This window comes from Oncorhynchus mykiss, chromosome 2 (genome assembly GCF_013265735.2).
Source record: "Oncorhynchus mykiss isolate Arlee chromosome 2, USDA_OmykA_1.1, whole genome shotgun sequence".
In the NCBI taxonomy this organism is placed as follows: Eukaryota; Metazoa; Chordata; class Actinopteri; order Salmoniformes; family Salmonidae; genus Oncorhynchus; species Oncorhynchus mykiss.
Genome location: NC_048566.1, coordinates 48076091 through 48092269, shown reverse-complemented (window position 1 = coordinate 48092269; position 16179 = coordinate 48076091). Strand labels below are relative to the sequence as shown.

The 16179-nt window shown below is 42.5% G+C and overlaps 1 protein-coding gene across 7 annotated transcripts in view; it reads right to left on the bottom strand.

The window, feature by feature from the left end:
• Nucleotides 1-16179, bottom strand: part of osbpl5 (oxysterol binding protein-like 5) — a 106566-nt gene that overhangs the window by 41705 nt on the left and 48682 nt on the right. For 4 of the 7 annotated variants that reach the window (XM_036949781.1, XM_036949784.1, XM_036949798.1 and 1 more), the window contains 2 exons: nucleotides 9027-9191; nucleotides 8432-8505 (listed from right to left, as the gene is read on the bottom strand). In XM_036949781.1, coding sequence (XP_036805676.1) covers nucleotides 8432-8505; nucleotides 9027-9168 — 216 coding nt within the window. In that variant the 5' untranslated portion in view covers nucleotides 9169-9191. Of the gene's footprint in view, nucleotides 1-8387; nucleotides 8506-9026; nucleotides 9192-10306; nucleotides 10378-16179 lie in introns of those variants that run through there. The other 3 variants (XM_036949787.1, XM_036949788.1, XM_036949799.1) reach the window with 2 other exon arrangements.

The following is a 16179-nucleotide window of genomic DNA, read 5'->3' as shown; positions in this document are numbered from 1 at the left end:
GAACCATCCTCCTCACTGTGTGTGGGGTCAATATAGACACACGTCCTCTTCCAGTCCAGTTGTTAACATCTCCAGTTGCTTTAAACTTCTTAATTATTGTCCTGATAGTGAAAATAGGCATTTTCAACCGCTGAGCTATTTTCTCATAGCCATTTCCTGATTTGAGCATCTCAACAACCTTTTGTCGCACATCATTACTGTATTCTCAGGTCTTTCCCATAGTGATGGTTGACCATGGGAACTTGGCCTGTTTGTCATCTCATATTTATACCCCAGTGAAACAGGAAGTCATGGCTTACCACTTAAGTATTCCTAAACACTCAGGTGAACTTAAAAAATGTAAGATATGAATGGGAATATACTGCATTTAGATTCTTCTCATAAGAATTTCTAGGGGTGCCAATAATTGTGGCACACATGTTTTGGAGAAAAATATGTATTGAATTTATTTCGCATTTATTTTTTTCAATCATATTTACTTAAATTAAAGATGAGATTTTTGGAATGAAAGACCAAGAGGATAAACAGCAAATACATGTATTTTATAGCCCGTTTTGCCAAGGGTGAAAGGCAATGGATCTTTGGTTCTGTCTGAAACAGGAGTACAGTGAAGTCTTAGTGTAGCGTCCGTACACAGACCCATCCACTCCTGACACTGATCAATAGGAAAATGCTCTACTGTACTGGCCTGCACGTTGAGTTATACCACACAGCAATATAACCGTAGGGCTCTGGTCAAAAGCAGAGCACCATGTTGGTAATAGGGTGCCATTTGGGATGTCATACAGTGCCTTTACAAAGTATTAACGCCCCTTGATGTTTATCAACATTACGTTGTGTTACAACGTGGGATTAAAATGGATTTAATTGTCATTACAGCTGTGGGTCTTTCTGGGTAAGTCTAAAAGCTTTACACACCTGGATTGAGCAACATTTTCCCATTATTATTTTAAAATTCTTCAAGCTCTGTCAAATTTGTTGGTGATCATTGCTAAAACAACAATTTTCATTTTTTAAGACAAAACTTTAACTTGGCCATTCAGGAACATTCACGGTAAGCAACTCGACAGATTTGGCCTTGCATTTTTGTTTATTGTCCTGCTGAAAGGTGAATTCGTATCGCAGTGTCTGATGGAAAGCGGACAACCAAGTTTTCTTCTAGGATTTTGCCTGTGATTAGCTCCATTCCCAGTCCTTCATAATTACAAGCATACCCATAACATGATGCAGCCACCACCATGCTTGAAAATATGGAGAGTGGTACTCAGTAATGTTGTATTGGATTTGCCCCAAACATAACACTTTGTATTTAGGACAAAGTGAATTGCTTTGCCACATTTTTTGCAGTATTACTTTAGTAAGTTGTTGCAAACAGGAGGCATGTTTTGGAATATTTTTTTTATTCTGTACAGGCCTTCTTTTAACTCTATCAATTTGATTAGTATTGTGGAGTAACTACAATGTTGTTGATCCATCCTCAGTTTATCCTATCACAGTCATTAACTCTACCGGTTTTAAAGTCACCATTGGCCTTGTGGTGAAATCCCTGAGTGGCTTCCTACCTCTCTGGCAACTGAGTTTGTAGTGACTGGGTGTACTGATACACCATCAATGTGTAATAAAATAACTTCACCATGCCCAAAGGGATATTATTATTTTTTTTGTTATCCATCTACCAATAGGTGCTCTTATTTGTGAGGCATTGGAAAACCTCCCTGGTCTTTGTGGTTAAATGGGTGTTTGAAATTCACTGCTCGACTGAGGGACCTTACAGATAATTAAATGTGTGAGGTACAGTTATGAGGTATTAATTAAAAAATGTTAAACACTATTATTGCACACAGTGATTCCATGCAACTTATTATGTGAATTGTTAAGCAAATGTTTGCTCCTGAACTTATTTAGGCTTGCCACAACAAAGGTGTTGAATACTTATTGACTCAAGACACTTCAACTTTTCATTTTTTATTAATTTGTAAATATTTCAAAAAACATAACCCCACTTGACAGTATGGGGTAGTGTGAAGGCCAGTGACATAAAAAATCTAAATTTAATTCATTTAAAAGGCTGTAACAACAAAATGTGGGAAAAGTCAAGCTGGTGTGAATACTTTCTGAAGGCACTGTATATGCCAGCTACTTTTGGAATAAGTTCAGCAGAAATTCAGTGCACAGGTTTCCGTTCCCCTAAGCAGGGTTTCACACATATAGAGTGAGGTCAAAAATGATTGGCACCCTTGATAAAGATGAGCAAAAAAATACTTTAAAACAAATACTAAGCTACATTGTACGCGACAAAAAAATGTGGAAATGATATTTTATAGTTTATAGTTTTCCAAAAGGCACCGAAAGGACTCTCAGACCATGATAAACAAGATTCTCTGGTCTGTTGAAACCAAGATTGAACTGTTTGGCCTGAATGCCAAGAGTCACGTCTGGAGGAAACATGGCATTGGTAGAATTGTAGAAGGCTAGTGAAGACTTCAAAACTATGAAATAACACATATGGGATCATGTAGTAACCAAAAAAAGTGTTCAACAAATAAAAAATATATTGTATTTTTGAGATTCTTCAAAGTAGCTACCCTTTGCCTTGACAGCTTTGCACACTCTTGGCATTCTCTCAACCAGCTTCATCTGGAATGCTTTTCTAAGAAGTTCCCACATATGCTGAGTACTTGTTAGCTGCTTTTCCTTCACTATGCGGTCCAACTCACTACCGCTCAAAGGTTTAGGGTCACTTAGAAATGTCCTTGCTTTTTGCTCAGTTGTGCACCAGGGCCTCCCACTCCTCTTTCTAGTCTGGTTAGTGCCAGTTTGCGCTGTTCTGTGAAGGGAGTAGTACACAGCGTTGTATGAGATCTTCAGTTTCTTGAACATTTCTCACATGGAACAGCCTTCATTTCTCAGAACAAGAATAGATTGACGAGTTTCAGAAGAAAGTCCTTTGTTTCTGACCATTTTGAGCCTGTAATCGAACCCACAAATGCTGATGCTCCAGATACTCAACTAGTCTAAAGAAGGCCAGTTTTATTGCTTCTTGAATCAGGACAACAGTTTTCAGCTCTGCTAACATAATTGCAAAAGGGTTTTCTAATGATCATTTAGCCTTTTAAAATGCTAAACTTGGATTAGCTAACACAACGTACCATTGGAACACAGGAGTGATGGTTGCTGATAATGTACGCCTATGTAGATATTCCATTAAAAATCAGCCGTTTCCAGCTACAATAGTCATTTATAACATTAACAATGTCTACACTGTATTTCTGATCAATTTGATGTTATTTTAATGGAGGAAAAAACGTGAATTTCTTTCAAAAACAAGGACATTTCTATGTGACCCCAAACTTTTGAACGTTAGTGTATGAGGGAACTCCTTTAAGACCGTTGGAAAAGCATTCCTCATGAAGCTGGTTGAGAGAATGCCAAGACTGTGTAAAGCTGTCGTCAAGGAAAAGGGTGGCTACTTATAGAAATCTCACTTTTGTGGTTGCTACATGATTCCATATGTGTTATTTCATAGTTTTGATGTCATCACTATTATTCTACAAACATAGAAAATAGTCAAACAAAGAAAAACACTTGAATGAGTAGGTGTGTCCAAACGTTTGACTGGTACTGTATATACATTTGCAAGAACTTCTGAAAAACAGTTTATTCGTCATTATGGGATATTGTGTGTAGATTGAGGGGGGAAAAGAATCGAATAATTTTTAGAGTAAGGCTGTGACGTAACAAAATGTGGAAAAAGTGAAGGGGTCTGAATAGTTTAATGCACTGTATACCGGTCATTAAAAATAGAGTAGACCGCTGATTGGCCAGCTTGCCAGTGAGCCAACATGACGTCCTGTTCTATGAGGAAATGGTAAAGCTACTTAAAACATACTTAATTACCGTTACCATTTTTTGGAAGTGAAACTACTTCACTCATTTTAATTCATCATAGGTCATATTTCATCAAATCTGGAAACACTGGACAGTTACCTCAAGACAAAAACCTGGTTGCCTCTGCCACGCAAGTGCATCTTCCAGCACCACAATAACCCCAAGCACACATCAAAATCCACAAAAAAATTGTTAATTGACCACAAAATCAACATTTTGCAATGCCTATATCAATCTCCGAACTTGAACCCCATTGAAAACCTGTGGTTTGAATGGAAGAGGGCAGTCCATATGACCAGATGATGGATATCAAGGATCTGGAAAGATTCTGTATGGAAAAACGGCCTAAGATCCCCCCCCCCCAATGTGTTCTTCAATCTCATGAAACATTCTAGAAAAAGGATCAGTGTTATCGCAAGGTTTTGAAAAAAGTAGCGGCAATCATTTTAACCCCTATTGGACTTTCTATTAGACTATGCCTGGTGTTTATGCATGAATCACATCCACGCTGCATTTCTGAAGTGAGCCTTCACACACTGGCACTCAGGAGTGTTTTAGAGTGTTAGGTAGAGTGCTGTGTGTGACTGTGTTGTGTTGAGTCCACTATTGTCTCTGGAGTTACGAGGGGTGTTGGGTGGGAGATCGGTCAAAGCCGCATAGATTTTCAATGTAGTTCAGAATCGCTCCATACACCCATCTGTGTGTGTATGTATGTGTGTCGGGGGCAATGGGGGAGGACATGACCTTAACCTGGCCACCGTGCTGCTGGAAACGCTTAATGATCGACGGGAACTGCTATCATTGACGAGTCATGACAGAAAAGAAATGCTCGGAATAAGTGCTGTGTTTTGCGCTGATGCAATGTATGACGGATATAGCCTAGAATCAGTGAATGCCACCTACATTGGTTAGACTAAACGATGAATAGCCCTTAATAAAATTAGTCACTTTCTGAAACAAGCATGGCGTGTGAATTATAAAATCGGGAATTCTAATAACATAATATTTATTTTAAAACATTGTATATGTAGGCCTATTTCTAAATTGTCTAAACAAACTTGTGTGTTGAGGTTCATGAAAAGCTTTGCACCTACTGTACACTGAACAAAAATGTAAACGCAACATGTAAAGTGTTGGTCCCATGTTTGTAAAGCTGAAATAAAAGATCCCAGAAATGTTCCATAAGCACAAACAGCTTGATTCTCTAAAATGTTGTGCACAAATTTGTTTACATCTCTGTAAATTAGCATTTCTCCATTGCCAAGATAATCCATACACCTGACAGTTGTGGCATAACAAGAAGTTGATTAAACAGAATGTTCATTACACAGGTGCACCTTGTGCTGGGGAACAATAGAATGCTGCTCTAAAATGTGCAGTTTTGTGACAACACAATGCCACAGAGGGAGAATGCAATTAGCATGCTGACTGCAGGAATGTCCACCAGAGCTTTTGCCAAATAATTTAATGTTAATTTCTCTACCATAAGCCGCCTCCAACGTCATTTTACAGAATTTGGCAGTACCACATGTATGGCGTTGTGTGGGCGAGGGATTTGTTGTTGTCAATGTTGTGAGCCGAGTGCCCATGGTGGCAGTGGGGTTATGGTATGAGCAGGCATAAGCTACGGACAATAAACAATTGCATTTTATTGATGGCAATCTGAATCCACAGAGATACCGTGCAGTTCCATTCATCTGGCGCCATCACCTCATGTTTTAGCATGATAATGCACGGTCCCATGTCGCAAGGATCTGTCCTCAGAAATGTCACCCATTGCACTAATTTGGGATGCTCTGGATCAATGTGTACGACCCCGCCAATATCCAGCAACTTCAAACAGCCATTGAAGAGCAGTGGGACAACATTCCACAGGTCACAATAAACAGCCTGATCAACTCTATACAAAAAGAGTTGTGTCGCCCTGCATGAGGTCAATGGTCACACGAGATACTGACCAGTTTTCCGATAAACAACGCCACCTTTTTCTAAGCCATCTGTGAACAACAAATGCATATTTGTATTCCCAGAGAAATGAGAAAGTTAAGATATCAGACAGGGGGAGGTGATATCAATAATACTCACCCTCCAGACATTATTTCCTAAAGGACTTAATGATGAAATGCCTATGTATGTTATGTTGTGAATTTGAACATGAATTATGTGCCTATTTAAGATGACTCATACGATGTGCCCAATGATTAATGAAAACTTGCTATGTCCTCTTTGTGATTTTACAGACGTGTTTAATAAGTCTTATTTATACACTTTTGTAATACAGTGCCTTGCGAAAGTATTCGGCCCCCTTGAACTTTGCGACCTTTTGCCACATTTCAGGCTTCAAACAAAGATATAAAACTGTATTTTTTTGTGAAGAATCAACATCAAGTGGGACACAATCATGAAGTGGAACGACATTTATTGGATATTTCAAACTTTTTTAACAAATCAAAAACTGAAAAATTGAGCGTGCAAAATTATTCAGCCCCCTTAAGTTAATACTTTGTAGCGCCACCTTTTGCTGCGATTACAGCTGTAAGTCGCTTGGGGTATGTCTCTATCAGTTTTGCACATCGAGAGACTGAAATGTTTTCCCATTCCTCCTTGCAAAACAGCTCGAGCTCAGTGAGGTTGGATGGAGAGCATTTGTGAACAGCAGTTTTCAGTTCTTTCCACAGATTCTCGATTGGATTCAGGTCTGTACTTTGACTTGGCCATTCTAACACCTGGATATGTTTATTTTTGAACCATTCCATTGTAGATTTTGCTTTATGTTTTGGATCATTGTCTTGTTGGAAGACAAATCTCCGTCCAGGTCTCAGGTCTTTTGCAGACTCCTCCAGGTTTTCTTCCAGAACGGTCCTGTATTTGGCTCCATCCATCTTCCCACCAATTTTAACCATCTTCCCTGTCCCTGCTGAAGAAAAGCAGGCCCAAACCATGATGCTGCCACCACCATGTTTGACAGTGGGGATGGTGTGTTCAGCTGTGTTGCTTTTACGCCAAACATAACGTTTTGCATTGTTGCCAAAAAGTTCAATTTTGGTTTCTTCTGACCAGAGCACCTTCTTCCACATGTTTGGTGTGTCTCCCAGGTGGCTTGTGGCAAACTTTAAACAACACTTTTATGGATATCTTTAAGAAATGGCTTTCTTCTTGCCACTCTTCCATAAAGGCCAGATTTGTGCAATATACGACTGATTGTTGTCCTATTGACAGTCTCCCACCTCAGCTGTAGATCTCTGCAGTTCATCCAGAGTGATCATGGGCCTCTTGGCTGCATCTCTGATCAGTCTTCTCCTTGTATGAGCTGAAAGTTTAGAGGGACGGCCAGGTCTTGGTAGATTTGCAGTGGTCTGATACTCCTTCCATTTCAATATTATCGCTTGCACAGTGCTCCTTGGGATGTTTAAAGCTTGGGAAATCTTTTTGTATCCAAATCCGGCTTTAAACTTCTTCACAACAGTATCTCGGACCTGCCTGGTGTGTTCCTTGTTCTTCATGATGCTCTCTGCGCTTTTAACGGACCTCTGAGACTATCACAGTGCAGGTGCATTTATACGGAGACTTGATTACACACAGGTGGATTGTATTTATCATCATTAGTCATTTAGGTCAACATTGGATCATTCAGAGATCCTCACTGAACTTCTGGAGAGAGTTTGCTGCACTGAAAGTAAAGGGGCTGAATAATTTTGCACGCCCAATTTTTCAGTTTTTGATTTGTTAAAAAAGTTTGAAATATCCAATAAATGTCGTTCCACTTCATGATTGTGTCCCACTTGATGTTGATTCTTCACAAAAAAATACAGTTTTATAGTTTTGGAAATTGTTGCATGTTGAGTTTATATTTTTGTTCAGTACACATTAAAAGCGAGCGCCTCAATATTGGCATATGACAAAGCAGTTTTTCCAGAACTGCTCCAGTGTCTCCATTGTATTAAGATTGGAATTTGGAGGCCTCCTGAGTGGCGCAGCGATCTAAGGCACTGCATCGCTGTGCTTGAGGCATCACCACAGACCCGGGTTTGATCCCAGGCTGTGTCACAGCCGGCCGTGACCGGGAGACCAATTAGGCGGTGCACAATTGGCCGAGCATCGTCTGTGTTAGGGGAGGATTTAGTCGGGGGGCTTTACTTGTCCCATCGCGCTCTATCGACTCCTTGTGGTGGGCCCGGGCGCGGTGTTTCCTCCGTCACATTGTTGAGGCTGGCTTCCGGGTTAAACGAGCAGTGTGTCAAAAAGCTTGGAAGCATGGCTCTCGACCTTCGCCCTGAGTCCGTAGGGCAGTTGCAGCAATGGGACAAGACTGCAACTACCAATATCACGAAGCAGGGGAGAAAAATACAATACAAAAAAAAAAAAAAAAAAGATTGACATTTGGGTAGAGGAGGCTGATCCCAGAACAGCAAGCATGTGATGTGATTAACAAGGTGGTTTGGGAAAACTGGCAAAACTGATCACTAATCCTAAAGATCCATCAATATCGGGAAACCCACCTGATATTGTTACACAGAGGTCCAATCAGAAGCGGTCTTCTTACCTTGCTGCTAGGCGACTGGGCGGGGCTGAGCTCGTCACTCATCATGGACAGACCATTCCCTTCTGCCTCCATACCTGCAAACAGGAAACATACACAAATCAGACAGAGCAGACAGATCATGTGTGGTAAACAGTCAGGCATTGGGACAAACAGACAACTGCAATGTGTGCATGCTCTGAATGTCATTCCCCTAAAAACTGGGCAAGTAACTAAAATGTTTCTGAAAGGAAAAAATGCTCTCGACTTGCCAGACAGGCAAAAGCCTGGAAGAGCTTAATGTCAATCCCTGGATAGACTGGTTTACAGTCATTTCTAGTGGTAATCTGCTGGGACTGAAAGGTGACCCTTAGGGTTTATACTTCATCAAACATTCTTCTTAACAATACGTCCCTGGCGCTAGTGTAAAGGTATAACCTAGTGCATGCATTAAAATCTCTGTGCGGTGCGTGGTGAAGTCACAAGGTAGTTACGGAAATGTCTGGTGGAGTATATATCAAGGGGTGTATTCATTAGTGTACAAACGTAGCAAACAAGTTTAGGTAGTTCCTCCCCGTTTTGGTGAGTTTGATTACTAGTGAAAATACACCAGCCTTACCTGGGCTGAGCGGGAAGAGCTCGCTTTCTCCTCCATAAGACATGTTGCGGGTCAGAGAGCGGTGGTCGATCTTAGGAGGGGAGGGAGATGTGGCATTGGGAGACAGAGACATCCTCCGATGAAACAAGTTCTCCTCCTTCATCCTGTCTGCTGCCTACTCTTCCTCTGGGGGGAGTGGAGAGAGGAGAGACTTGTTACTCACTCTGCCCAATCCAGATTACAACAACAGCCTAGTATGTTGTAAATACTAAAAGTTGTAAATACTAAAATGGTGAAAAATAGTAAAGCACCGCATGATGAGTAATCCAGACCATTAGATTTCGATCAAATACTCAACTAAAAGGTTTGTCATTTTCTAAACCACTACACGAGTACAACAAACAAACTGATACCCAAAACATCACCTTCGGTCCTGTTTCATATTTAAAAAGTCAGCTTTTACGTGTAGTGCCCTTCCCGTCTTTTAGTCTCTTTTATATCTATTTCTACAGTTTCTCTCTCTCCCTCATGATGCTTCCTCCCACCTCACTGTTCTGGACTTTCAGCTATGCTACATCAGCCTGTCCACACAATGTGGCCGTGTCACAATGCCAGTCTATGCGACCGACCATCTATACAATTGCCAGTCTGTGACAGACAGGCTCTCCGTCACCGATTTGCTGACATCATCGCCACTCCACACAGAGCATGACAGTCACCAGGCTCACCATGTTTAGAGATGAAAGGCAGACCTCAGCCTGCACAAGACACAGAGTTAACTGGGCCAGGGTCTGGCCCTTAACGCCCAAATAGGGTTGGTCCATAAATATGACCCACTCCTTTGTTTGGCTTTAACTGTGACGTAGGGGCGGCAGGTAGCCTAGCGGTTAAGAGCAAAAGGTCGCTGGTTCGAATCACCGAGCCGACTAGGTGAAAAAAAATCTGGTCGATGGCACTTAACCCTAATTGCTTCTGAAATTCGCTCTGGATAAGAGCGCCTGCTAAATGACTCAAATGTAAAAATGTGATGTTATGTAGGAGCAGCAGTTGCATCCCTAGGGATAGCGAGGTCTGCACGTGTGTCGATAATGAATGAAACAACGTACTACTCCCTCTATCACTCCACTCCCTACCGCTTCCCCTTGGCCCTAAACATTCAATGTTTTCAGATCTGAAAGGTTCGGATCAGCCGACGAGGCTTGGGCAGTGTGGTGGTATTGCTTCCACCTTAGCCTAGATTTGCTGTGAACATAGAAAGGGAAGTATAGAGAGCACAATGGGACAGACACGAGCTCACTCACTCCAGCCCCTCCCTTGCTGCTCTTCTTTCTTCCTTCATGTGGCGTTCCACGACGGGTCGAAGAGCACTGATCTATGGGGATTCAGTGAGATCATTATACATAGGCCGAGGCTCGCTGGAGACGTACAATTCAAGCCGGTCATGGCTCGCTCTTTCTCCTCTTCCTCAAAGAAAAGGTGCCCTCTACTACCACTTAATCTCTCAATCCACTCACACGCCCATCCGCTATCTGCACTTCCTCTCTGCCCCTTCACATCCCACTCTTTCTCGGTCTCTCTCGCTCCTGTCGCTCTCTGAATGAGGGCACAGTTGTTGAGAAAAGACGCCATGAAAGGCCACAGCTACAACGCATTCAGAGTAGAAATGTGATCTATAATGTAGATATATAAGGCGCAACTGCCTGACGACACAGCTTTTGAGCTAGACCATCACACAACTGCTTTTTCTGCTGTTCAAACCTTAGCATATAAATGAATGCGTTTTAGTGTGTGTGAGGCAGAGGGGAGAGAGAGAGAAAGACTTGAGGAAGAGGAGGGACATCGAGAGAGGGAGAGCAAATGAAAGGGTGGGAGAATTTAGCCTTCCCCCAAATTTCCCCTAGCTGGGTTGGTCTATAAATAGTCTCCCGCTGCTGCTGCAGTGTGTGTATGTGACAGAGGAGAGAGCGAGAGAGAGTGTGTAGGGTGGGTTGCAGAGCAGCAGCAGAGTGCCTGTTATTTCCATTGTTACACAACAGCCCACAGACACGGCGGCAGGCCAGCGTCAGACAGAGAGGACAGACCCACTTCCCATACCAGCCCAGACGCCGAGACCTTTTGGCAGACCCAATCTCGACAGGCAAAAACAGTTGGAGGGCAGGGGTATTATTGTTTGTGTGTGTTTCGTGGCTGTGTCCGTCTGCTTTTCCTTGTTAAGGGGGATTATACAAGCTCATGGTACAGTGGGGGGAAAAAAATGCTATACCGACCAATCCCAGCTCTCTCTAACACATACACACACACACCCCTCCGGGGGCAGAAAACAGTAAATGAGCACACATCTCCCAATCCCAGACCCACAATTACAGTGAATCAACGGTTCAGTTAAGGCCTGGGTCCTGCAAAACCTTTTACACACACACACACACGACTGGAGATGTTTGAATAACATCACAGGAGTTTCTTCACCACAGTAAGACGACCCTCTACCCTCAAGAGTAGCGTTAGATGAACAGGAAAGAGAGGAGGCCGTGAGTACTGACGATGACATGCACTCTTACACACTTGCATAGTCACATAGCATAGCCTATGATGCGTTATACGTGCGCTGAGTTATAGGTTCTGTATTAGCTTCTATATATGTATTGAGTGTGAGGGGACAGCGTCTGGCATTTTGCTGCAGTAACTCTAGTCTGCCTGGGTGTGTAATGGAGACGACTGCAGCGAAGGAAAGACACAGCTGGACCTCCGCCACAGGAAGGAACAGACAATTAAACGTCCAAGTACTTTGGGACAGGCACAGTTAGGCACCGTGTTCCAACCGTACCATTAATACTCGCACTGCTCACAATCGGAGGGACAGAGAAAGGAGGACACGTGGGAGATGGGATCGTCAACTATCAATAGTGCCAAAGAGACTTCCTATCAATAGTGTCAAATAGGAGGGGAGAGGAGAGACTGAACTATTCTTAGAATGCATAGCTACAGTTTGACGTTTCGAGTCATATGATCCATTGTTTCTACACGGTAACAATCAGCCAATCACATCAAATCAAAGTTTACTGGTCACGTACACAGTTTAGCAGGTGTTATAGTGGACGCAGCGAAATGCTTATGTTACTTGCTCCAAAAACAACGCAGTAAAATGTCAAACACGTACATTAATAATCAAAATACAAAATAAATGGAATAACGAATCCAATCATAACAACCCAAATGTCATTGTAACAGTAATCCAAATGCAGTCTATACATACAGAGCCTTCAGAAAGTATTCACACCTCTGGACTTTTCCCACATGTTGTTGTGTTACAGCCTGACTTTAAATACCCCATAATGTCAAAGCGGAATTATTTTGAGACATTTTTCAAAATGATTTAGAAATGAAAAACTATGTCTTGAGCCAATAAGTGTTCAACCCCTTTGTTGTGGCAAGCCTAAAATCAGGTCAGGAGTACAATTTTGCTAAACAAGTCACATAATAAGTTGCATGGACTCACTCTGTGTGCAATAACAGTGTTTAACATGATTTTATGAAATGGCTAAATCATCTCTGGACCACACAGAAACAATTATCTCAAAGGTCCCGCAGTCAAGCAGTGAATTTCAGAAACAGATTCACCCACAAAGACCAGGGAGGTTTTCCAATCCCTCAAAGAGAGACTTATTTTCCACCATAATTTGCAAATAAATTCATAAAAAATCCTACAATGTGATTTTCTGGATTTTTTAGTTGAAGTGTACCTATGATGAAAATTACAGGCCTCTCTCATCTTTTTAAGTTGGAGAACTTGCACAATTGGTGGCTGACTAAATACTTTTCTTCCCCACTGTATAAAAGGGCCCACAGTTGACAGTGCATGTCAGAGCAAAAACCAAGCCTTGAGGTTCAAGGAATTGTCTGTAGAGCTCCGAGGCAGGATTGTGTCGAGGCAGATCTGGGGAAGGATACCAGAAAATGTCTACACCATTGAAGGTCCCCAAGAACACAGTGGCCTCCAATTTACATGGTTTACAAACACTGAAGTAAAACAAGCGTATATTTGGGGCTCTGATGGGTTACGACAGTTGAGCTAAACTCATGAGGCATTTATAAGTGATATTCCTCAATAATTAATGGGTACATATCGTTAATGTATCAGTCAAAAATTGTAGCTGGGGATTTTAACAAGGCTAATCTGAAAACAAGACTCCCTAAATTGTATCAGCATATCGATTGCGCAACCAGGGCTGGAAAAACCTTGGATCATTGTTATTCTAACTTCTGCGACGCATATAAGGCCCTGCCCCACCCTCCTTTCGGAAAAGCTGACCACGACTCCATTTTGCTGATCCCTGCCTACAGACAGAAACTAAAACAAGAAGCTCCCACGCTGAGGTCTGTCCAACGCTGGTCCGACCAAGCTGATTCCACACTCCAAGACTGCTTCCATCACGTGGACTGGGATATGTTTCGTATTGCGTCAGATAACAACATTGACGAATACGCTGATTCGGTGTGCGAGTTCATTAGAACGTGCGTTGAAGATGTCGTTCCCATAGCAACGATTAAAACATTCCCTAACCAGAAACCGTGGATTGATGGCAGCATTCGCGTGAAACTGAAAGCGCGAACCACTGCTTTTAAATCAGGGCAAGGTGACTGGTAACATGACCGAATACAAACAGTGCAGCTATTCCCTCCGCAAGTCTATCAAACAAGCTAAGCGTCAGTATAGAGACAAAGTAGAATCTCAATTCAACGGCTCAGACACAAGAGGTATGTGGCAGGGTCTACAGTCAATCACGGACTACAAGAAGAAAACCAGCCCAGTCACGGACCAGGATGTCTTGCTCCCAGGCAGACTAAATCACTTTTTTGCCCGCTTTGAGGACAATACAGTGCCACTGACACGTCATGCAACGAAAACCCTGCCCTGTGCAACTGGGTACTGGACTTCCTGACGGGCCGCCCCCAGGTGGTGAGGGTAGGCAACAACATCTCCACCCCGCTGATCCTCAACACTGGGGCCCAACAAGGGTGCGTTCTGAGCCCTCTCCTGTACTCCCTGTTCACCCATGACTGCGTGGCCACGCACACCTCCAACTCAATCATCAAGTTTGCGGACGACACAACAGTGGTAGGCTTGATTACCAACAACGACGAGACGGCCTACAGGGAGGAGGTGAGGGCCCTCGGAGTGTGGTGTCAGGAAAATAACCTCACACTCAACGTCAACAAAACTAAGGAGATGATTGTGGGCTTCAGGAAACAGCAGAGGGAACACCCCCCTATCCACATCGATGGAACAGTAGTGGAGAGGGTAGTAAGTTTTAAGTTCCTCGGCATACACATCACAGACTGAATTGGTCCACTCACACAGACAGCATTGTGAAGAAGGCGCAGCAGCGCCTCTTCAACCTCAGGAGGCTGAAGAAATTCAGCTTGTCACCAAAAGCACTCACAAACTTCTACAGATGCACAATCGAGAGCATCCTGGCGTGGCTGTATCACCGCCTGGTACGGCAACAGCTCCGCCCACAACCTTAAGGCTCTCCAGAGGGTAGTGAGATCTGCACAACGCATCACCGGGGGCAAACTACCTGCCCTCCAGGACACCTACACCACCCGATGTTACAGGAAGGTCATAAAGATCATCAAGGACAACAACCACCCGAGCCACTGCCTGTTCACCCCGCTTTCATCCAGAAGGCGAGGTCAGTACAGGTGCATCAAAGCTGGGACCGAGAGACTGAAAAACAGCTTCAATCTCAAGGCCATCAGACTGTTAAACAGCCACCACTAACATTGAGTGGCTGCTGCCAACACACTGACACTGACTCAACTCCAGCCACTTTAATAATGGGAATTGATGGGAAATGATGTAAAATATATCACTAGCCACTTTAAACAATGCTACCTAATATGTTTACTTACCCTACATTATTCATCTCATATGTATACGTATATACTGTACTCTATATCATCTACTGCATCCTTATGTAATACATGTATCACTAGCCACTTTAACTATGCCACTTTGTTTACATACTCATCTCATATGTATATACTGTACTCGATACCATCTACTGTATCTTGCCTATGCTGCTCTGTACCATCACCCATTCATATATATTTTTATGTACATATTCTTTATCCCCTTACACTGTGTATAAGACAGTAGTTTTGGAATTGTTAGTTAGATTACTTGTTGGTTATTACTGCATTGTCAGAACTAGAAGCACAAGCATTTCGCTACACTCGCATTAACATCTGCTAACCATGTGTATGTGACAAATCAAATTTGATTTGATTTTTAATGTATGTAGCAACTGCAGATTGCCCCTTTACTTTTCTACAAAATCACTCATCACACATAGTAGTAGGTCAAGGTGAAAAATCTTTCGATGTTTCCTTGAGCAAGGCACTTAACTCTAATTTGCTCCAGGGGCACTGTACAACTATGGCTGACCCTGTAAAACAACACATTTCATTGCACCTGTCCGGTGTGTGACAATGAAATATATGATTAATTATGATAGGCTAAGCAAGCAACCACTACTGGTGTGGGCTATCAGCTGATCATAGTGAATGTAGCCTAGATGAATCAGCTAGTTAGAGTGCCTTGCAAAAGTAATCGGCCCCCCACTTTGCGACCTTTTGCCACATTTCAGGCTTCAAACATAAAGATATAAAACTGTATTTTTTTGTGAAGAATCAACAACAAGTGGGACACAATCATGAAGTGGAACGACATTTATTGGATATTTCAAACTTTTTTAACAAATCAAAAACTGAAAAATTGGCAGTGCATATCTTTATGTTTGAACCCTGAAATGTGGCAAAAGGTCGCAAAGTTCAAGGGGGCCGAATACTTTTGCAAGGCACTGTAGCTGTCCAAACAAACAATCTAACTAGTCTTTACTTGACTTGAATCTGTTCTGCTGCTGACAAACAGTAATTCTCCCTTCCCTGTCCACAATATATAGGCCTACTTTGTCATGATAACATAGCCGAAATGGCTGAATGTTAGTCTGACATTGCAGCCGGGGCTCCAGGCATTTAGTTAAAAAATGTGCATCCATGTCAGATCCAATCTTCGATCCCCACGCCCCCAAAAAAATAATACATTAGTAGTCTAGGTACAGGCTATTCAATGGCTAACAAACGGCTCCCAAACGGCACACACCACTAGCAG